The sequence below is a fragment of the Suricata suricatta genome, chromosome 10 (assembly GCF_006229205.1).
Source record: "Suricata suricatta isolate VVHF042 chromosome 10, meerkat_22Aug2017_6uvM2_HiC, whole genome shotgun sequence".
NCBI lineage: Eukaryota > Metazoa > Chordata > Mammalia > Carnivora > Herpestidae > Suricata > Suricata suricatta.
Window position 1 is genome coordinate 7,421,688 of NC_043709.1, and position 23,882 is coordinate 7,445,569.

The 23,882-nt window shown below is 42.2% G+C and overlaps 1 protein-coding gene and 1 long non-coding RNA gene across 2 annotated transcripts in view; one reads left to right on the plus strand and one right to left on the minus strand.

The window, feature by feature from the left end:
* Window positions 1-7,065, plus strand: part of SLC25A17 (solute carrier family 25 member 17) — a 45,015-nt gene extending 37,950 nt beyond the window's left edge. The window contains exons 5-9 of the mRNA XM_029953732.1: window positions 1,043-1,159; window positions 2,079-2,224; window positions 2,311-2,406; window positions 4,181-4,263; window positions 6,164-7,065. Coding sequence (XP_029809592.1) covers window positions 1,043-1,159; window positions 2,079-2,224; window positions 2,311-2,406; window positions 4,181-4,263; window positions 6,164-6,311 — 590 coding nt within the window. The 3' untranslated portion in view covers window positions 6,312-7,065. The remainder of the gene's footprint in view (window positions 1-1,042; window positions 1,160-2,078; window positions 2,225-2,310; window positions 2,407-4,180; window positions 4,264-6,163) is intronic.
* A 6,117-nt stretch (window positions 7,066-13,182) lies between these two features.
* LOC115303807 lies at window positions 13,183-17,145 on the minus strand. Its single transcript, XR_003914248.1, has 3 exons — window positions 16,977-17,145; window positions 14,896-15,007; window positions 13,183-13,389 (listed from the first exon to the last, which is right to left on the minus strand). It is a non-coding gene; the product is annotated as an uncharacterized LOC115303807 (long non-coding RNA).
* Between the last annotated feature and the right edge of the window lie 6,737 nt (window positions 17,146-23,882).

Below are 23,882 nucleotides of genomic sequence, written 5' to 3' on the forward strand. Positions count from 1 at the left end.
TGTGTTTTCTAAATAGTGTATTTTGAGATTCCTTAAATCAAAACATTCTTTCTCCTGTTGCACTTAAATGACTTTAGTAAAAGAAGATTTCTCTTCCTTAGGATTTTGCCTCTTGGTTCTTCAGAACGTGGCTAGAGCCAGATAGCTTTATGTGTGGTTGTTTGCTGAATTTGCTCATTGGTTCATTTGTTCAACATTTATTTAACAAGTATTTGTAAAGTATCTAATCAGGCACTTTGTTACAACTGTATCTGGTATTTTTTTTTAATCGTTCCAGGACTGATGAGGAATATTTTAATATCTCAAGATGGTGTTCATGTGTTTTCAAAAAAGAAGCACCTGGCTCATTGTATTGTTCCACTCTGAGGCAACCTTGGGGGGCCAAGACCCCCATCCTTAAGCTTGTAAGGATCATGATGCTTGCGGAGCTGTTTCAGGTGTTTTGTGGCGGTTCATAACTACTGCTTGCTGCCTGCCTCTCCTAATTCCGTAAGCGATCAGACGCTCTTCTGTGAGCCTCTATCTAGTCCCTGGTGAAGCTCTTTCACATGTCACCACTGTCTCCCACCTGTCCCCCATTGTACCAAATCCACACTCACTTATAACCATGCAAGCTACTTACGTGAGAGTTGTAAAGTGTGTATTTTACTGGATATTGTCATGGACTTAGCATGTGATCAATAAGCCTTATTAAAGCTGTTACTTAAAAAAATTTACTTAAGGCTAGATTAAAATTGCTACTTTCGAAGCTCTACAAATTGACAGATAGATCGTGTCCTGTTATTCAAGTGAGGAATCTCACTCTTTTCATGTGGAAAGGTATTGCTGCCAGCCGTTTTGCTGTCGGCAGGGCTTCTGAATTGCTTCTAACAGTAGTGGCTTGCGTTGTACCTGTCACAGAGACACGCCTGACCTCCCGTCTCCTAGAGGGTCAGTGGCAGAAGTAGAAATGAGACATTGGCGCCTAGATGGAAGGTAGGACAGCAAAGCTTGAAAGGTTACATTTTGCTTTCCCCTTGTCTCCTTCTCTTTCTTTGGAAAGGTGTGGTGAATGTGTTGCTAACAACCCCACTCTGGGTGGTAAACACCAGACTGAAGCTGCAAGGGGCAAAATTTCGGAATGAAGACATCGTACCAACCAACTACAAAGGTATTATTGGTAAGTGATTCTGGAGTAGGTTCCTATTTAAGGAGTTTCTTTTCTCTCTCTATCTGGAACTCATTGCCTCGGTAATGCTGCGTGTCAGAGAGCCTCAAATCTTGACATCTAACAGTAAGCATTTGTTTCGCTCATGCGTCTGTGGACTGACCCGGATTTGACTCATCAGGGCTGTGGCCCGCCTGCTCGTGTTCTTCCCTTGGTGATGGTGGAGACACAAGAGGACACGTCCAGTCATTCAAGTGTATTTCCAGCCGCTGTTCGCATCTTGTTTGCTAACGACCTTTTGGCCAAAGCACATCCCGTGGCCAAACCCAAAGTCAGGGGCTAGAGAAGTATACTGTCCCATGGAGTGTTGGTGGGAGGGGGTAAATATTTCTTAAGAATAATCAACACTTTTTTTTAGTGTTATCTTTGTTTAAAGATACCCTGTTAATATCTGATGACTTTGAGCTTAATAGTCATTCCCTTGTTCTCCTTTCCCACGTTTCCATCTTTGTAATGATAATAGTGGTTTCCTTAATAGTCAAATTCTATATAAAGGACCCCAAGGAGCTATCTTTTGTTGTCCTGGACTCTGCTATAAAACACATAGGGTGTCAGTTCACAATTCTCCGTAATACAGAGTTTCCGGTGGTGGTGGTAGTGGTTATTACTTAGGAAAACCTGACTTTCTAATGCCAGATTGTCAGGAAGAGTTGCCTGTGATTTAGGTTGGTCTCTCAATAGTCTGGTGACTGTCAGTGTCCGATGATTATCAAAAAGTAGTTAACTGATGAGCTTGCCCCCAGAATATCCTTGCAAGAAGGAAATGTTTATAGAACTGTTATGATTTGTGTTCTGGGTACCTTTGAACAAAATTCACATTGCGTCCTCCAGTTAGGGGATTGTCATTAAAAGTCCTTGATTTCTTGCCCAGATGCTTTTCACCAGATCATTCGAGATGAAGGAATCTTGGCTTTATGGAATGGCACATTTCCTTCCTTGCTGTTGGTCTTCAATCCTGCCATCCAGTTCATGTTCTATGAAGGTTTAAAACGACAAGTTCTAAAGAAACGAATGAAGGTAATCCATGATTTTGAAAGCAGCAAATAATCTCGGACATTCTCTTATTTGCATTGATACGGTTTGTTCTTTTTTTTGCTTTCCAGCTTTCTTCTTTGGATGTGTTCATCATTGGTGCAGTGTCCAAAGCGATTGCTACCACAGTCACCTATCCCATGCAGACGGTACAGTCAATTCTGAGGGTGAGTGCTGGGGTTCTCCCTGTGTCTAGTCAAACAACATTCTAAAGCGTGGTGTCTCAGGGCGCCTGGGTGGCTCAGGCGGTTAAGCGTCTTTCTTTGGCTCAGGTCATGATTTCAAGGCTCATGAATTCGAGCCCCACAATGGGCTCTGAGCCTGCTTGGGATTCTGTTCCATTCTTGCTCTGCTTCTCCCCCGCCCATGCTCTATCTGCCTCTCTCTTTCTCTCTCTCGAGAATAAACATTTAAAAAAAAAAAAATTTTTAATAAAATATGTGATTTCTCTGTTTAAAGCAGTATGAAAGCAAAAAAGTCGTGAGTTGATAGGCTGGAGCATTCCTTATGCATTTGTTCGTTTGTTCGATATATTGCTAATTAGGCTGGCTATCCCTTGTCTTCCTGTTTGGTTTGCAACAAAATCTACATTTGTAATTTCCAGGTAACATAGTGTCTCAGAAAATCCAGATGTTGGGGGAGGTTCTTTAACAATCTTGGGAAAGTATAAGCTTGATTCCTTCTCATGAAGTTGATTTGGTTAGGTTAATCTTTACAAAATCAGAGGTTGCTTCTGATTTTAGTTCATTCAGAAGGAATTAATGATTTAGTTTTTCTGAAGAGCTTTCAAATTCCTTTTGAATCCTAATCCCTGCCCTCATGGAGGTACTGGAGGAAAGAATGAGCCAGTAAATGAGCACAATACATAGGTTGTTATAAAGGGAGAAAAGAGCTGTCTAGGACATGAACTGCATTCTGTGACTTGGCGGAGAAGGGAAATGGCGCACAGGCCCTTAGACGGGCTGGTTGAAGATGACTGGGCCCCTCTGAGGAGGCACATACAAAAATTAAGACTTAAAGGAAGCTAAGGACTCAAGTGTCAAAGAGCAGTCCAGGTACGGGGAACATGAGGTGCTAAGAGGCTGGTGAATACTGGGAAGTGAAAACAGGCCATTGTGGCTGGAGAGTGGGCTCAGAATGAGATTAGAAAAGTAGCAGGGAAGGCTATAGGTGGGGATTGCAGACGTTATTCTCATCTGAGTGGGAGGCCTTTAAAGGGCTTTAAGCTAGGGAGTGGTGTGTTCCGATTTACAATTCCTCTGGTTCTTCTGTGGTGAACTGGTCATAGGGCGAGGAGATGGCGGGAGGGCGATCCGGAGGCCATCTCCACAGTACAGGTGAGAGGTGACAGTGGGGTGGCCTGCACTGAGGTGGTGGCAGTGGAGAGGAGAGAGATAAGACGTGGACAGATTCACCATCAGTTTTAGAGAAAAAAATCAAGGTATTTATGTACAGATAAAATGGGGGTGATAGTGAAAGTACTTCAGTTCAAAAATGTATCACCTTCTGTTAGAAGTATTTCTACTGATGTGCTCTTTTCAAATTGGTACTTGATATAAGCAATTCAGCAGCAATGTATTTTGATACTTTTACGCTGTAAACATATAATGTGAAGAGCTTAGACTTCTGGTTCGGATTTGTGTTTATCAGAACTTTTTAAAGGACTGGAGGGCAAGCCATTCCGTCAGTATCTAAATCTTCATTGTGCACATGTTTGTTTTCTTTGGAAGGAGAAGTTTCCCCATAATTCTCTGTGAAGTGAAAATTCTCATGCTTGATTCATTGAAAAGTATTTCTTATTGTCACTTACTTCATTGAAAAAGAGCAGATTCATGAAATCTGCATAGTAATTGGATATTTTTATTACTGTATACTATAAGACCTTACTCCAACATAATTTCTTCTGCAAGTAGAAATTGATCTTTTTTTCTTCTTCCCCAGTTTGGACGTCACAGACTGAACCCAGAAAACAGAACATTGGGGAGTCTTCGGAATGTTCTCTACCTTCTTCACCAGAGAGTAAAGTGAGCTTTGTAGATGCTTCACATTCTGTCCTTTCAACAGCCATCTCTGCCAGGCAGTCACCGATTCTGCTTAGCTTGCACTGCTGCCGTGGCAGCGGTGGCCTAAAACTTCTTCCTGCATGTTCTGCTCAGACATTTCTCACTTCAGGGGCTTAGCGCAGTCTGATAGTGTTGGGGGAAGTTACAGAAAAAGTTCAGGTCTTCATTCTTCATTACTTAGAAACGTACAGGACTCCTGTAGAGAGGGAGGCCTCCTGTGATCTAATGTAGAGACTGTTCTGCCCTAGTAGTGCTGCCATCAATGGCATGGCCTGTCCCCTCCCATGTAGACAGAAATAAAGATATTATCGAGCAGTAGTTTTAGTAAGAAAAGGAGGGGGAGCAGGAAGAGGAAGAACAGTTCTTGTAATGATGACGACAGCGCTGCTGATGATAAGAGTAGCTAACGTTTTTGAGCGTTTGCTTTGTGGCACAGCTCTGTGCCTACATGAGTGATCTCGCTTCCTCCTAACACTGGCCCTGTGAGGCAGGTGCTTTTATCATTTCCCTGAATTCATTTAAAGAAGCTGACCCTTAGGGATGTCAAATAAGTCTGGGGCCTCCTCTGAAGCAAAAGCTGCCATAACTTTATTACCATTCGTAGATGTAAGATATTTTGAAAATAAATTTATTATAAAAATAATATGCTTGGGATGCATAGGTGGCTCAGTCGGTTAAGTGTCTGACTTTGGCTCAGGTCATGATCTTGCGGTTCATGGGTTCAAGCCTCACATCACGCTCTGTGCTGACAACTCAGAATCTGGAGCCTGTTTCAGATTCTGTATCTCCCTCTTTCTCTGTTCCTACCCGACTCGTACTCTGTCTTTCGAGAAAAAAAAAATTGTCTAAAAAACAAACCCCAGAATATGCTTGGGATGAAAAAAATCAAAGACAGTACTGGTGTAAAGTAAAAACTAAATAGTCATCATACCAAGTGTTGGCAAGAGTGTGGAGCATCCAGAACTTTCCTTGTGCTGCTGGTGGGAAAACAAAATGGTACAACGACCGCTTTGGGAAGCAGTTTGTCATTTTCTTCAAAAGTTAAACAGACAAGAACGTAGGATCCAGCCATTCCAGCCAGGCTCTATACCCAAAAGAAATGAAATGTGTCTGCACAAAAACTTGGATACAGATACGAATAATTTTATTTGTAAGAGTCAAAAACTGGAAAGAACACAAATGTCACATCATCAAGCGAACAGATGCACACGTTATTATATAACTGCATGGTGGAATACTGCTCGTAACACAGAAGGACTTACTAATACATTCGGCAATATGAATCTCAAAATAATTATGCTGAGTGAAAGAAATCAGACAAAAACGAATGTATACTGTATGATTCCACTTATATAAAATTTGGGAAATGCAGATAAAATGTCCACCTACCCCCTTAGGTACAGATTCCCCTCCCGTGGTTTCAGGTGTCCACGGTCGGCCGCGGTGTGGAAGCCGAGGATCCTTCTGACTTCTCATCAGAAGGTCAACAGGACCTAACACCAAGCCCCAGAGCCGGTATCATCCACCTCGCTTCACCCAGGATATCAATACTATGAGAGAGAGAGAGACCCCACATTCACATAACTGTTATCTCAGTATATGGTTGTTCTACTTTATTATTAGTTGTTGTTGTTACTCTCTTTCTAGGCCTAATTTATAAATTAAACTTTATTATAGGTGTGTATGACTAGGAAAAAAATAGGGGGTTCAGTACTAACCACAGTTGCAGGCGTCCACTGAGGGTATTGGAATGTACCCGCCCAGGGCTGAGCGGTTGCCACTGTGGCATGCTTCTTTGATGCAGGAGTTGACTTTAACGAAGCAAACCTTATACATATTTTTCAAACCTCTTTCCTTTCAGGCGTTTTGGAATAATGGGACTCTACAAAGGCCTTGAAGCCAAACTGCTGCAGACGGTCCTCACCGCTGCTCTCATGTTCCTTGTTTATGAGAAACTGACGGCCGCCACCCTCACAGTGATGGGGCTGAAGAATGCTCGCCAGCACTGAGGCCCGTAGCCCCACCAGGTGCAGGAAGGTGCTCAGGATGCGGGCTTCCTTCCGTGTGAAGGGAAGTGATTCTCTTTATTCTTGGCTGCCTGCTCCGTGAATTTTACCCTCATTGGCTGGAAAAGCGTCTAAGGGTAAACATGGAACAGAGCCAGCTGGACCTGTCGACAACTTAATTTTTAGGATGGCTGGTTGAATTTTGTTGGGGAGGTTGATCTAATGGTGATACAAAAAGAAAACATTGAAAACATAACAATGAAAGTTTGTGGGTGTTTGTTGTTTTCCTTAAGGGGAATGGACTGTTGCTCTCGTGTTATCTCTTCCCGTTAAAATGTTTCTTAAACTTACCAGCTGTTCTTTTTCCCTGAGCCCCCAGGTTCTAGGAACACACTTAATGCCATGTAATTATCCTCGTAGACTTCCATCGGTCTTAATCTTGGTGTTTTCCTCAATAACCATAGTATGATTGTGCCCCGGGCGTGACTTCATTTGTGTTGAGCTTTTTTCCTTCTCCTTAAGGAAAGTGGCATCTTTAGTATCTGAGCTATTTATTTTTGTGGGAAAATGAAAACAGTTCATCCCAAATGATTCTCTTATGAACTATTTGTAAACATCACTTATTCGTTAGTACTTGACATAATTAAAAAATATTTATTTTGAATCAGTCTTTTCATTACAAAAGGCTTGAAGTTTTATGCTTATCCACACAAGCCCCGGCAACTCAAGCCCCAATAAACTGTCAGCACAAAAGACATTTTAAAAAGTTGCTTTTATTCAACTCTCACATTCAAGTAACCAGGTGGTAAAAATCATAGAAAAGGGAGAGGGAGCAGATACCTTGTTTAGGCTCTGGAATATTCTCTCCCTTTACAAACTCCTGGTGAAGGCTGTATGTTTTGAGAATAAGCATCTGATTGCGGTGCTTTCTGTTTGGAAACATCACTTACAGCCTCCCAGCTGGAGTGCCTGCGTCCAGCAGCCGCACGGACCCCACACGGGAGCTCGCCGGGCACGTGGCCGCAGACCTTCTGAGTCACAGTCCGAGGCTTAACAGGATCCCTGAGTGATTCATACATTAAAGTCTGAGAGGTCTTAGAGCCCCTGACTCAACAGAAACTATGATTGATTTCAAGGATAGAAACCAAGAAAAGATTTTTCTCAGAAGGAAAGTTGGACCAATGCATTAAAATCACCCCTGAGAATACTGAGTGTCCCACATGTCATCCTCTCCTTTCGCCTCCTAACACGTGTTGAGGTGGTAAGACTTTAATTATGTAGCTAGGGGTGGATTTGGACCTCTCAGGCCACCCAAGAAGGAAACTCTGGTCATTAGGCGAACATCTCTTTGGGTCCCTTTGGCTTAGTTTTTGTCCCTATAAGCAAACAATACGTTTTTCATGCATGAGTCTGATTCAGCCAGAGTCCAAGAGGAACAATGACGTATCTGTGGATTCCATTATTTTAGCTCAGTTTTGAAAGTGGAGATTTCTTTCTTTTATTTCCTTTCTGGTTCCTGTGATAATTTCAAAACATGTAATGATCAAACTCCTAATAACTGAATGATGGTTGTGTGTTCTAGAAAGCAAGAATTAGGAGGGGCTTATAATCTGCGAACTAAATGAACACTCGGCCCCTATTTAAGCCAGAGAATTGAAGACAGAATTGGCCCCTTTACTACTTTTTTTTTTTTTTGAGAGAGAGAGAGCATGCATACGTGCACAGGAGCAGGTGAGGGGCGGAGGGAGAGGGAGAGTCCTAATCAGACTCCATGCCCAGCAGCCCAGCACAGAGCCCAAGACCTCTCTCCAGATCATGAGACCAAGCAAGACCTGAGCCAAAAGCAAGAGTCAGATGCTTAACCGACTGAACCACCCAGGCTCCCCCTCCCCCTCATTACTCCTTTTTATTTTACTTTAAGTTTCCTGTGTGTCTGGCAGCCTTGGGTGAGAAGCACAAAACTTATTTTTATATAGGAGAAGAATGATCATAAACGTGCCATGTGTACTTTTGCTGTTTTAATTATGCAAGTCACTTTGGAATTTGAATTTTGAGCTTAGGTTGGTATGTTCGAATAATTTCCAAGTCAAATTATGTAGTTAAATGAGATTTTATGATATGAAAATCTGTTTGATGCTTTTTTCTGATTTTATGCATGAAAAATTTAATACTGAGGTTTTATATTCCCTGTGGAAGCTTACAGACTCACTAGTTGAAACTAGGTAGTGACTCACCCAGTTTTGTAACCTTTGACTAATAATAAGTTATTTGAGAAAACTAAGGAGCTGAAGTCTGTACTGTAGAAATGGAAAATTTTTATTTTTGATTCATTATGCAGTTTCTCTAGAATGTGAGGATAAGAGCCCTTGGGATTATATTAGTGTCATTGCAGTAGAAAACTTAATTTCTGTAAGTATTTAATCTGTGTTTTGAAGTGGGCACTAATATTTTTACCCTCTTAATTTTACTATTAAATTTGAAATGCAAAAATAAGCCTGACCATAAGATTTTAAGCAGTGGGAGTTAGAATCTTGGGTTTTATTCCCAGTTCTACCACCGACCGACTAGCAAATTGTATCATCTTGTGCTTCAGCTTTTTGATGAGTGGAGATAATACCACCCGCTTCAGAGATGTTTGAGAGCTCAGTCCCTCTGTGATCTCGACAGAGGGAAAGTCTGAGTGAGCATGTGACCGTTCCTGGGTTTATATAGCGTTTGTCTTCCTCAAGAGTCAGTACTTCTCATCTTATAATCCCAGTGTCTCTGGAGGGACAGGGAACAATGTCCCCATTTAATTAACAAGGAAATTGACACCGAACTATCAAATGACTTGCGTGGCTGGAGCCAAGACTAGTTTAGTTTCCTGCGGTCAAGGATGACGATGGGAAGATCGGGCTCTGGAGTGAGGCTTAGGTTCAACACTGGCCCCACTTCTTACCAGCTGTGAGAACAAAGCAATTACGAACTTGTCTAAAACTTAGTTTCCTTGGCTGTGAAATGGAGATTTTGATAAAGCTACCTCAGAGGGTGATTGTGATGATTAAACAGATCATATATTCAAATTGCTTAGCACGGTGCTTGCCACATGAGAAGAGCTAGATAAATGTTAGCAATGACTCTCATCATAATATGATTATTATTGTTGAGGGATATGGCTGCTTGAATAGATGCACCTGTAGTGCAGTGAGTAGAATGCACTCTAGGTTTTGAGTCAGACCTGGGTCTAGATTTTCATCTATTACTTAATAGTATCGTGGCCACAGACCGGTCAGTTGCTCACCTTTCTGAATCTGTGTCTTCATCTGTCTGATGGAAATGATTACCTCACAGGGCTGTAATACATATTTACATAGATACAAATCCGCGAGGCTATAGTATGGATCTATAGATGGATATATAGAGATAGATATATCTGTGTATAGATAGATACGGATAGATAGGTATCTTCCTGAATCCTTACTTAATCCTCAGAACAGCCCTGCAAGGTAATGCTTTCTGTTGGACAGATGGAGAGCTATAGATGTGCATCTGGCACAGTACATGATATATATATGTGCTTAATAAATGCTGTGTTTTTAACATTAGTTTTAGGTAAACAATATAATGACATATATTTATATATTGCAAAATGATCACAGTAAGCCTAGTTAACATCTGTCACCAAAACATCCATCAGATAAATGCTGTTTGAACCAAGAAATTCAACTAGATTTTACTTTGGGGCAGCATTTCCTCTTTCCATTTGTTTACATTGTGAACATGTCCTTTCTGGGAGCCTTTCGGTGTACCTCCCCAAAAGAGAAGCCAAATCCAGTAATTGGAATGTGTCATTAAGTATTCAGATTAAGTCGCCCAAACACTTATCAATTAATCCGGGAAATACATACCGGTTCAATAGTAGAAAGTCACTGGCTGAGTTAGTATCTCATCTTGGCTCTCCAGAAAAGCTAAAAAATTGTGACTTCATGGGGTCAAAAGCCACACATCTAAGGAAAGCCCTCCCTCTGGGCTGCTGCGTGACTTGCCTGGTGATGTTAAATGTCAGCAGAATAGCAAACATAGACAAAGGCTCACTTACGGATATTTACAAATGCAGTAAACATGACTGACTTACAGGGCTTTTACCACCACAAGAATGAAAGGGCATTGGGTGAGTGCAGCTGTTTGGGGGGCGTACTGGTAGCCCCTGAAAAGTATGTTCAGTGGGATATAATGGAAAAGAAAAAAAGTTTTCCATGGGCTGGGCAAGAGAAGGCAAGAAGGAACATTACTATTTAAAGACAGAAAGTGAAAATGGAAGTCAGAGGAGGAGGGGACAAGGTACCAGTCCCTAGCACCGCCCTCAGAGAAGGCATGCTCAAAAATGGGTGACAGGCACACAGACTTGGTGGTAAACCGTGGAACCCAGTAAATGAGGTCCAGTCTGTGATGGCACGAAAAGGGAAAGAAACCCTGGTTTGAAAATGGGCAATGGAACCTCCATGCGCTCAGTGCCTCCAAAACGCCGGGCACTATTGATTTGCATACATCTTGATGTCGTCGTAGTAACTCTAAATAGATGAGGATCATTCCTATTCACAGACGAGTCAGTTAAGTCCTAAGAGTAACTTACCTAAGGTCAATGTACCTAGTGAATGGGGATCAGGATTTAAAATTTAGGCCGACTCCAGAACTTTCTACACTGCCACACCACATTCATCAGATGTCCTTAAAAGTAAGGCTTCTAAATGAGTGTGTGGTTCTCTTTTACAACCTAGAGGGGCCTGCAAGTGAAGATGTGTAATTCTTTCTGTAATGAACTGTCTGTACCCCAATATGACACCACAAGGCTCAAAGGAAGCCTGTGGCCTCTGTGTCCAAGAATGGTTCCTTGAATCCACTGAGGCTATTTCTTGCCTTGATGTCTTCATTTATGCTGTCCAGTGTGTCGGGAATCCTCTTGCTCCTATTTCTGGTGAATTCCTGCCCAGGCCAGTCATCAGTTCTTCCCGGAAGCCTTTCTGGAAGTTTGCTCCCTCCCGCTTGCTCCTCCCCCGCCAAAGCCTTCTGTACAGGTATGTCTGTCATCACACCTTGTACATCGTATTTTGAGTTGCAGTAGGCCGTCTGTATCTGTCTTCCCCAAGATACAAGCTCTTTTCAGGACAGGAAATGAGTCCTTTTTTATAAATTTTTTAAATGTTTATTTATTTTTGGGAGACAGTGTGAGTGGGGGAGGGGCAGAGAGACACAGAATCTGAAGCAGGATACAGACCCCGAGCTATCAGCACAGGGCCCAGTGCAGGGCTCACGAGCTGTGAGATCATGACCTGAGCCGAAGTCAGCCGCCCAACCAACTGAGCCACCCAGGCGCCCCAGGAAATGAGTCCTTTTTTAAAAATAAATTTTATTTTTTTAGAGAGAGAGGGAGATAGAGCAAGCACACATATGCAGGGAAGGGGCAGAGAGAGAGAGACAGGATCCCTAGCAGGCCCCACACTGTCAGCGTAGAGCCTGACACTGGGCTCGAACTCACAAACAAAGAGATCATAAACTGAGCAGAAACCAAGAGTCAGATGTTTAAGCAACTGAGCCACCCAGGCACCCTTGGACAGGAAATGAGTTTTAAAGAAGTAGCAGAATGTCTCACTCACGGTAGGCACTCAGTTGTTGCATGAGCATCTTTGGCTTAAGACAGGCTCGGGGCGCATGGGTGGCTCAGTTGTCAAGTGTCCGACTTTGGCTCAGGTCAGGATCTCACAGTTCGTGAGTTGAGGCCCCACATTGGGCTCTGTGCTGACAGCTCAGAGCTTGGAGCCTGCTTCGGATTCTCTCTCTCTCTCTCTCTCTCTCTCTCTCTCTCTCTCTCTCCCCGCCCCCCCACCGCCTTCCCTCACTCTGTCTCTTTTTCAGAAATAAATAAAAAAATTTTTTAAAAATTCTTTTTAAAGACAAGGTTAACCTTTCTCTAATTAAATTGATCTGTTATTTAACAGTTTACAGGTTTTTAGGGGTGTCTGGCTGGCTCAGTCAGTAAAGCATGCAACTCTTGATCTCGGGGTCATGAATGCGAGCCCCACCTTGGGTGTAGAATTACTTTAAAAAATAAATAAAAGAGTTAACATGTTTTTAGAATTCTTGCACTCTGTTGTTTGCTTGGTGGTTGATTTTCAGTTCTTCAGATTTCTTTGCCTTAATTATCACACTTTTTTGAAGTATACTTTCTTTTGCTAGTCAGTTGACTTGTTTATCCTTTAAAGATTCATTATTTCTTTGCTTTGGTTGGAGTCACCAAAAGTATCTACCTTGTGGTATGGTATCACTTACCAAATTCTTTAATGTATTTCATCCTTGTTTTGCTTTGGTTTCTGTTGAACCCACTGGCGGAGCAGATGCTCAGCGAGCAGGTGATTCCCTGTGTAGGTACGGAGAACCTTATTAAATTACAGCTTCCTCTTCTAGGAATAACAGTTTATCCATTTATTCAGGAAGGATTGCCTACCATATCCAAGAATTATACCAATTGCTGGGATTATCCAGATGAATAATGCCCAGTCTCTGCCTTCATGTAACTCATTGTTCAGCATGGGAGACAGAAAAAAAACAACTTGGAATTTACCACTGATGAATTCTGAGGAGCGTTCAGTTCAGGAGTTGCGTCAGGAGCGCGGGGAAGTTGGGCTAACTCTGTCTTCGTCTGTGTGATCAGATCAACATTTGGATTAGGAACACACCAAGAACTGGATAAAGGGCCTTTTTTTTTTTAATGTTTGTTTGTTTATTTTGAGAGAGCCCACATGAGCAGGGGAAGGGCCATGAGACAGGGAGAGAGAGAATCCTAAGCTAGCTGTGGACACAGGGCTTGAACTCACAAACTGTGAGACCATGACCTGAGCCGAAAGCAAGAGTTGGATGCTTCACCGACTGAGCCGCCCAGGTGGCTGGACGGAAGAAATAAATCGCACTTACAAAGTAGAACAGGACGATGGCTGGTTACTCGTGCATTGACTGAATTAGATCCAGACACATCCCAACCTCGATCTCAGAGTCGAACACGTGTTGGAATAGGGGAGGGGTAGAGCGTCATCAGGTCACTGACCGCCTGCAATACGGGAAAAGAGGTGATCATGGTCCCCATTTTTCTTGACAGTTTTGCTCCATTATACGTGGATCTAAAGACAGAAGATACATTCCCTATACTCTGAAATTAAAATCTAATTTTGCCCATACTTTTACAATTAGACATAACACGAATCATTAGTTTCACCTCTACGGAGATAGGCCAGCAAAGCAGTTTACACTTACACTTTATCCTGATCAATATGGACATGTTTACTTGGAAAACAGTTTGGAGCCTAGTTGAGGCTAAAACCCTGAGTACTTTCTCATGCATTTTCTAGTGTGTTAAAAATTACTAGAGCAGGGGTGCCTGGGGTGGCTCAGTCAGAAGAGCATGTGACTGTTGATCTCAGGGTCCTGAGTTCAAACACTGCCTTGGGGTAGAGATTACTAAAAAAAATAAAAATAAATAAGATTTAAAAAAAAAATATATATATATATGGAGTAAAGACTTAAGGGAAAGGGAACTAGGTGTGGCATTTACAATTTTTTTTCTGATGTGTTCTCATTTTATTCTCTATTGTGAGATTTACTAAAAGGAAACTTCTGTACTGTATAGATGGGGAGATTGAGACACAGATCTGGCTTAGGTCTTGTAGCAAAAGATTGGAGAGTCAGAAATAAGAATTCATACCTCCTTGGTAGTCTATCCAGTAATCTTTCACTGGCTTGTGCTGCTTGAAGATAATAGTATTTTCTATTTTGGTTTAAAATTTTTCTTTTAGCTTTTCTTGCTTTTTTTCTTAAGTTTATTTATTTTGAGAGCACAAGCAGGGAAGGAGTGGGGAAAGAGAGAGAACCCCAAGCAGGCTCCCCACTGTCAGTGCAGAGCCTGATATAGGGCTTGAACTCACGAACCAGGAGATCATGACCGGAGCCAAAGTCAAGACCTGGTTACTTAACCAGCTGTGCCACCCAGGAACCCTGCTTTTCTTTCTTCTTATTAAAAGAATACATAGTCATTATAAAAATTAGAAAATATAGAAGAGAATAAAGCTATATTCCTATGTATGTATAAATACTTACATTTCATAATGTCTAGAAATCACTGCTAATATTTTAGTATATCTTTTCAAACTTGTTTAAGTATATACATATATATAAACTTAAAATACACACATATTTATAGTTTTTCAAATAAATTTCGTAAAATTTCATCTCAAATATACATTTACTATCAAATATCTATATCATAATTTTAGCTGCTTCATAGGATTATACCGTGTGAGTGTATCATTAGTTAGTTAGACTCTTATTGGCAGACTTCTGGGTTGTTTTTTGCTATTTTAAATATGGTGATAAAATCCTTAATCTATGCACCTTTTAACCCTTTCTGATTATTTTGTTAAGAAAAATTTCCAGGAATCCAGTTCCTGGGTCAAAAGGTATGCCTACTGTGACATTCTGTTATTAAATTAAAACTTCATCCTATCTGTTCCTTAATGTTCATCGTCACTTTGGACTGTGTAAGCACTCTTTCTCTGCTCACCTCTGCCTGGACAAGCCACAGGAGAAATTCCATCCAGAGTATGACAGGGAAGAGGCCCGGTGTGCCCCAGGCTGGGCCTTGCGTGCTTTTTCTTGTAATTCTCACAACAATCCTATGACATACACAATGAGATGAGGTATTTATTATCGAAAGTGCTATAGGAGTTTAGAGCTGAAAATCTGATTTTGTCCAGCCAGTGGCCGAGATCACTTAAATTCCTCATCCTAAAGCATGGTAATAATAGCTACCATTTCCTGAGCACCTACTATGCACCGGTTGTCATACTAGATGCTTTACACATATTACTTAATCCTCCCACAAAGATCCCAAAGCCCGTGCACTTTCCACGCTTCTCCCCTTCGACCTCTGCTCCTACATCTGCATCCCCATCCCTGTGCCTTTGTCAGATGGCACATCCCAGAGGCCAGGGACTTGCTGTTGATCATTTTGTGAATCACCATAAACATGGGCTCACGTTGGGCAGCGGTCTCTGTAGAAATGCTTTATGATTATGAAGCTTTTGAAATCAAGGACAACTTGCGCAATTTATCTTCGTTGATTTTTTTTAATGTTTCTTGTTTTTATTTAAATTCTAGTTAACATATGGTGTAATATTAGTTTCAGGAGTAAAAGAATTTAGTGATTCATCACTTACATATAACACCCAGTGCTCATCCCAACAAGTGCCCTCCTTTTTTTTTTTTAATGTTTATTTACTTTGAGAGAGACAGAGAGAGAGAGACAGAGCATGAACGGGGAAGGGGCAGAGATGGAGAGATAGAATCCGAAGCAGGCTCCAGACTCTGAGCTTGTCACCACAGAGCCCAACATGGGGCTCAAACCCATGAACCATGAGCTCATGACCTGAGCCCAAGTCAGATGCTTAACCAACTGAGCCACCCAGGTGCCTCACAAGTGCCCCCCTTAATACCCATCACCCATTTACCCCCATCCTCCAACCCACCTCCCCTCCAGCAACCCTTAGTGTGTTCTCTATAGTCTATTTCATGATTTGCTTCTTTTTTATTTTCCCCTCTATGTTCATCTATTTTTTCTTGAATTCCACATATGCGTAAAATCATTGGGTATTTGTCTTTCTTTTGACTTCTTTCACTTAGCATATATCCACTTTGCTGACTTTGTAATATATACGTAAGCTCCTATTTGACAGAAAATGGCTGGGTGGTTTTTTCTTTAGTTTGTTTCATTTTGCAATTGCAGACACGGAAAACCCTAGGCCACCAGAGGGCCTTGCAGTCAGCCTCCTATACCGTCATTGTAAATCTCTGCTGTCAGAGATGCTTAGTGCAGTTTGTTCTTCATTAAACCAAAAACAGAAGCATTCTTAGACCTGCTTAGCAATCTGAATAGGATCTCTGACTTGAACTTGGTGGAGTGCTACCTCAGAGGACCTTTTTAATCTATAAAAGCAAAGAAGGAGTAGGAAGTATCTTGCTGAAAATACATTCTTTTACTTTTTCTTTTCCCCAAGCGTATGCCTGCATTTTAAATTTGTCATCCATAATTTATAATCTTGGCCAGATCATAAAGCCAGTAGCTCTCAATATCAATAGAAATTGAAATCCAGGAAACAGAGGACATTTTTTGGCCAGTAGCATCCACTGCTTTCTGGGTCTTTATTGGCACTAATAAAAACTTGCAAAATTGACTGATCCACAGTTGACTCCCTTGTTTCTGTGCATCGTCTGGTGGAATTGCCAACAGACAGGAAAATGATTTAAAGGCAGCAGGAAGGAGAAGAGGTAAAAGGTATTTTGATAACCCACAACTTTAAAAATCAATTCAAACCCTTACTAGCCAAGCAGTTTTGATGTAAACAGGTAAATCTTTCCACATTGTTTGAAGTAATGTAGCCATTGAGGCTTCTAAGTTGTAGCCACCTAGAGCCCTCATTGATCTGCACTCCAGGAATATTCGAGATACTAATTTATTTCACAAACATTGCGTACAGGCACCTGCTGAACACTAGTGCATGGATGTGATGTTTGTCCTTATATGTTGCTTTGTGGTTTGTAAAACAGTGTAACATCTATACCTCTTACTTCGTACTCAATTCCTACCTCTGAGATGAATTAGGCAGATGATCTCCATTTTGGCAATGTGCAGACAGGTTCAAAATGGTTAAATGGCTCCTTTGTAGATGCGCACCAGTGACAGAGTAGGATGCAGACAGGGAGAGGTCTTCTGATTCCAAGTGCTGTCCTTTCCCCCAACATCGTGCTGGGTTCCTGGAAGAAGTGAGCCTGTTACTCTCCAGGGAGAACACATGAGGGGATAATACGCCCAAGGGCCCAAGGTTAAAAATGGATATATTTGGGACGCCTGGGTGGCTCAGTTGGTTAAGCGTCTGGCTTCGGCTCAGGTCATGATCTCATGGTTCATGGGTTCAAGCCCTGCATCGGGCTCTGTGTTGACCGCTAGCTCAGAGCCTGGAGCCTGCTTCAGATTCTGTGTCTCCCTCTCTCTCTGACCCTCCCCTGCTCACGCTGTCTCTATCTCTCAAAAATAAATTAAAAACATTTAAAAAATTAAAAAATAATAATGGATATATTATAGTTACCTGATGGGTTTGATTGTTTAGTTTAGTAAGCTACTTCAGAAATGGGTTCAAAAGCTTTCCAGGGGCATACGGGTGGCTCAGTTGGTTAAGTATCCTACTCAGGTCATGATCTTGTGGTTTGTGGGTTCGAGCCTTGCATCAGGCTCTGACCTGGTGGTGTAAAGCCTGCTTGGGATTCTCTCTCTCTGTCCCTTCCCCATTTGCACTCAGTCTCTCTCAAAATAAATAAACTTAAAAATAAAAAAAATTTCCAATACTATTTCTCTTTTTTTCCAAAAACGGAAGATAGATTCAGTATGTGGGCACTGGGGGAAAAAAGGGGAGCAGTATCTTTTTAACTACCTGGTTGACATATTTACTGGGAATTTAACTCTTTCAGGTCTTTGAGTACCCACATCTCTCCCTGAGGTATGGATCATGCCGTAATGCCCATGTTAGAAGGAGCAGGCCCTCATTTGAGTATCGAGCTTAGGTAGGCTGTGCCTCACACAAAATGCTTCTTATTTCTTTTTTTTGTTGTTGTTAACACTTTTTATTTTTGACACAGAGAGCACAAGAGGTGGAGGAGCAAAAAGAGAGGGAGACACAGAATCCGAAGCAGGCTCCAGGCTCCGAGCTGTCAGCACAGAGCCTGACGCGGGGCTCGATCCCGTGGACCATGGGATCATGACCTGAGCCGAAGTTGAACGCTTAACTGGCTGAGCCACCCAGGCGCCCCAGCTTTTTATTTCTTTGATAGTTTTTGGAACATACCACTTTGGCTGGAGCTCTATCAAGTACATCCTGCACGAAGAAGTTTTATTTCTCTGTTTACTTACCTCCCTCCCTCAATAGATGGAGCTCCAAATCCTCATCATCATTACTGTGTCCCAGGAGTTTATCTAAGCACTCTATAAATCTCTGTCCAATGAGCTTATATGCGGAGGGAGATGGGATACAGTGTTGAATTTGGGTTTTTCTAAACCAGAGTACCTAGAGTCGCAGTGTGTATGATAATATTTTGACAAAAAGTAGGACGTGGCTTCCCAAAGAGTTAGATGCCTTAGTAACGTCACCATATTAAATATAGTATGACACATGTCGCTTACCTTTGTTTTAACTGGATAAAGTGTGGGATGTGTCCGGGCAGAAGGGGGCTGGAAAGTAAATTCATAAGCTTAAGACCTTCAAATCAGGGACGCCTGTGCGACTCGGTCTGTTAAGCATCCAGCTTTGTCTCAGGTCATGATATCACGGCTTTGTGAGTTTGAGGCCCCCATCGGGGTCTGTGCTGTCAGCATGGAGTCCACTTCGGATCCTTGTCCCGCCTGTCTGCCCCTCCCCTGCTTGTGCCCTGTCTCTGTCTCTCGAAAATGAGTAAATGTTAAAAAAAAAGTTTTTTTTAAAGAGCTTGTCCTCAGAAAAAATACTCTGTAATTAAAGCAAGAATGCCGGCATCCTCATCACATTATGCTACTACTTACCTGTCTACCGCTCCTGCTCCCGGAAAGCGGGTTGCATGTCTATGTCTCCGAGACCAAACAGTGAGACTTCCTCGTGGTGCTTGATCAGTATTACTTCTCATACCAGAGGTAGTCTGCTAACTAAGAAGTCAACAGATAATTTCTGAGCAGAGCGCCAGCCACTTTGGTAAGAGGGATACACCAGGAAGAAGACAGGGGAGGTCCTTACTCTGTGGGGCTTGAATTGCAATGGAGGGAGCCCCACAGTGAGCATGTAAACCAGGAAGGCAGCCTGGGGTACACATCGTGCTGTGAAGAATGTAACATGGGGGGCGCCTGGCTGGCTCAGTCGGTAGATCATGTGACTCTTGAGCTCAGGGTCGTGACTTTGACCCCCATGTTGGGTGCAGATATTACTTAAAAGAAAAAATAACACCGGGAGCATAATCATCTAACATACTTTAACAGATAGTTGCTAGTGTCCATGTAAGAGAGAGAGTACTCATACAAAGTGAGCACGATTTACTTCTATATATTAATCTCCTACCTTGCAACCACCCTGAACTTAATTACTAGTTTTTACAGTTTTTCAGCAGATTCCTGTAACTTTCTATATACAAGATCGTGTCATCTGAGCACCTGGGAGATTTCAGTTCTTCTTTCCAATCTGAAGGTCTTTTGTTTATTTTTCTTGCCTCATTGCTTGGCCAGAGCTTCCAGTACAATGTTGACTAGAAATAGTGAGAGCAGATGGGGTGCCTGGGTGGCTCAGTCCAGTTAAGCGTCTGACTTCAGCTCAGGTCAAGATCTTGGCAGTTCGTGAGGTCAAGCCCAACATCAGGCTCTGTGCTGACAGCTCAAAGCCTGGAACCTGTTTCAGATTCTGTCTTCCTCTCTCTGCCCCCCTCCAGATGCTCTCTCTCTCTCTCTCAAAAGTAAATAAACATTTTAAAAAAATAGAAACCAATGGAAATGGTGAGAGCAGACATCCTTGTCCTGTTCCTGATCTTGGACAAAGCATTCGGTCTTTCGCTGCTGAGAGTGATGTTAGCTGTCAGTTTTTGTAGACCCCCTCCATTGTTTCTTTGCGTGCAGTCAGTCTGTTAAGTTGGACTGAGTGCTCAGCACTTTCAGCCATGCTCAGGAGCATGTAATAATAGCACACTAACACTTTTTCTAGCATCATTTGCAGTGGTACCTCTTTGTCCACTAATATGTTTTCATTTATTGCTCTGTTTTGTCTTAACCATTTGTATAGAAATCTTTCTAAAATGCTGAATATTCCTGACTACTTTAAGCATAATTAGAATGCATACAATTCAACTGTTTCTTTGCACCTTGGACATAACTGTGGTGTGTTACCATGCTAGCTAGTAATGATGTCTTTGGGAGGTTATAGGATAGTTTGGCCCTCCAACGAATCCTTCCAAACTGCTGTGCATTTTGGATATCTGTGTCTGCTTTTTACAGATACAGATTGTCCTGTCCCTAGTGTTAATTGGCACTTTTTCTGACCTTAATATGCCTGCCTCTGAGAACATTCTCTTCTAATAGGCAATTTTTTAAAATGTATTTATTCTTGAGAGGTAGAGACAGAGCATGAGCAGGGGAGGGGCAACAAGGGAGACAAAGAGTCCAAAGCAGGCTCCAGGCTCTGAGCTGTCAGCATAGAGCTCAATGTGGGGCTCGAACCCACAAACTGTGAGATTGTGACCTGAGCTGAAGTCAGACACCTAATCGACTGAGCCACCCAGGTGCCCCTAATAGGCAATTTCTAATCTCCTGAGGTCCAGGATGCCAAAAAAACAAAATATTTAGAAGTTCTTGTAAATTAAGAGTAAATAAATAGGAATAAATACCTTGTTTGGTTAAATGCCTTTTGTTTCCTAGATGCTCAGTTCTGTTCCGAACGAATCTGTCAGGTGTGAGGTGTTAATACAGCATACAATTATTTGTCAGAGGCTTGCATTGCACCCTCCACCCCGTCCTCACTCCTAGTCCGTTTTCATGAGTTGAACTCCCCCTAATTCTCTTCCTCCTCCACTATGTGAATCTTCTTAGCAGCTTTATTCATAATAGCCTAAAATCAAAACAACCTAATGTTGAATAAACAATTGTCATATTAATTACTGCAATAAAATGTTATGTGGCAATGGAAGTGAACAAATTATAGTTATATTCAAGCAACATGGATGAACCATACAATGTTGAATAAAATAGACCAGACATAAACTTTTACTTAATGTGTGATTACACTTCTATAAATCTCAAAAACAGTGTTAGAAATCAAGACAGCTGGTACCTCTAGGGAGAAAGAGACAGGCAGACGGATACCACTAACTAAGGCAGAAAGGTAGAAACTAAAGAGGCAAAAATAATATGCCAAGCAAATACTAAACCAATGGAAAGCTGGTTGATATTAAAAGAAAAAGGATTTTGCAGGATAGGAAAGGTCACAAGAAAATGGTAAAATGGACAAATCACCAGGAATAGGTAAAAATCCTAAACCTATATGTACCTATTCATATAGACTCAAACACATAAAATGGTCCAAATTACAAAAAGAAATATATATACACTGTAAGCACATGGAGATCTTAACATATCTCCTTTAGGAAGATTAAGTAGGCTAAAGTAGGCTAATTGAGCAGTATCTCATAATTATTTGCCCCCAAATTAGAAAATACATTTCCAAGCACACTTAGAACATTTAGAATAGTTCACTCTCACATATTGAGCTGACATCTGTCTCACTGAGGTTTTTACCTTCTGGTCCTAGTTATATCCGTTGGAACCACAAAGACATGCTACTCTTCCAGTGACAACCCTTCTAATTTTTAAAGACAGCTACCATGTGACCAGTGAGTCACGTATCTGGTTTGACCAAACAGGGGTGACTGAAGGATGACCACCACATCCAGGTGGATGGTGGTGACATTTATTGGAATAAAAAACATTGGTGATCCCGGTGGAAGAGGCAGCAAAGACCTCCCCTTGGGTGTCTAGTGATCTTCGAAAACTTAACATGTCTAAAGTTGGTCTCTAATCCTGATCCTCTGTGAAAAATCTCCTTTCCCAGCGTTCCTTACCTCCACGAGCGGTATCACCACTCACTCAGTTGTTCCAGCCAGAAATCTTAGAATCATTCTTTCTCCTCCCCACCCCCCCATAACAAACCCTTCCCGAATATATTGCAATCATAGCATTTCTCCCCTTTACCTCTGCCACCGAGTCCAAGCCTCCATTGCTCTTGTCCAGACCACAGCAGTAGCTTCTTAACTGGTCCCCTCGCTTCTACGGTTCCCCGACACAGTCTCTTCTCCATACTGGAACCAGAAAGAGCCTTTTATAAAGTCAGATCCTGTCTTTCTCTTGTTCTCATCCCTACAGTGACCTCCAACAAACTTAGAATAAAGTGCAGAGTCCTTTGCATGGCCCCCCAAGGTCTCTCATGATCTCACCCCGGCTACCTCTCTAACTTCATCCTACCTGTGCGTGCGTGTGCGCGCACACACACACACACACACACACACACACACACATACATGTGAAACTTTGGCCACATTGGCCACACTCATAAGACTCAAGCAAGTTACTTACTTGGGTCCTTTGCACTACGCCCTTCTTTCTGTCACTTTCCTACATGGTCACTTCACTCAGTACTGCTCAGGTGGCCCCTTCAAAGGCTTTCCTGGCCGTGCGATCTAAAACAGCACCAGCTACGTCTTATTCCCTTAGCCTGCTTTATTTTTCTCATAGCACTTCGCACTGCCTGATATTTTGTATCTGTTATATATCAATTTATCTCTTCATGGTGTCTTTCCTTTGTTTTTAGATTCTCCAGGGCAAGGCTTGGTTTAGTTCACCACTCTCACCCTAGTGCCTAGGACGGTTCCTGGCTCATAGAAACCATTATACAGGTATTTGGATGGATATTGATTTACTGTTCAAAAACCTTGGATGACCCCTCATTGCCTGGAGCACGGTTTCTCAGCGGTGGCACTGTTGATGTGTTGGAGAGGCCGCCCGGCGCACTGTTGGGTGCTTAGCAGTACTCCTAGCTTCTACCCACTGCATGTCAGTAGTACCCACTCCGAGTGGCCATCAAAAATGTAGCCATGTGTTACCAAATGCTCCCTGAAGGGTACACACCTTCCATTTGAGAACCACTGGCCTGGAGCAAGCCGACCTAAACCAGATTTACCTGGAGAGCTTAAAGAAAAAGCAAATCCCAAGACTTACCAGAGGCCAGTAGATTCAGAAGCCCATCGGCTTAGGTCGAAAGTGGCTGATCAACAGGTACAGGGGACTTGCTGGCTTGGTTATCATCTAGTCCCCGCCCCACTAAGCTTTGCTTCTTTATGTACCTAACCCTCCAGCTACACCGTGATACTTACGCCTCCTTTTTTTCTGCCTGTGTTTTCTTCCCTGAAGCAGAGCTTTACTCAGTTGCTGACTACTAGCATTTCCTCTTCCTTCATTAGCAACAGAACCTAGAATTGTATTGTTGAATCATGACTGTGCATTCAGTTAACTAACACATTACCCGACCCTCCTTACCACTGACAGCAGCCTCTCCTCCTGCCCCGCCCTTTCTCCCTTCTTCACCCTCCTGCTTTATAGGGAGAAGTTATACATGAATACATTCTGGTTGTCCAGGCTTCCAACAATACAGATGTATGCCTTCCACCCACAAATAACTACCATCAAGAGTTTAGTATATGACCTAACAATTCCCTTCTAGGAATTTAAATCGATGTATTTTCTTCAAAGTCATCCATGTTTTTGACCCCTTATTTCCTAACCAGTGTTCATCTGGCCTGTTTATTGAGGAATCTCAAGGCACATTTAAAAAAAATTTTTTTAATGTTTTATGTATTTTTTTTTGATACAGAGAGAGACAGAGCATGAGAGGGGGAGGGTCAGAGAGAGAAGGAGACACAACTGGAAGCAGGCTCCAGGCT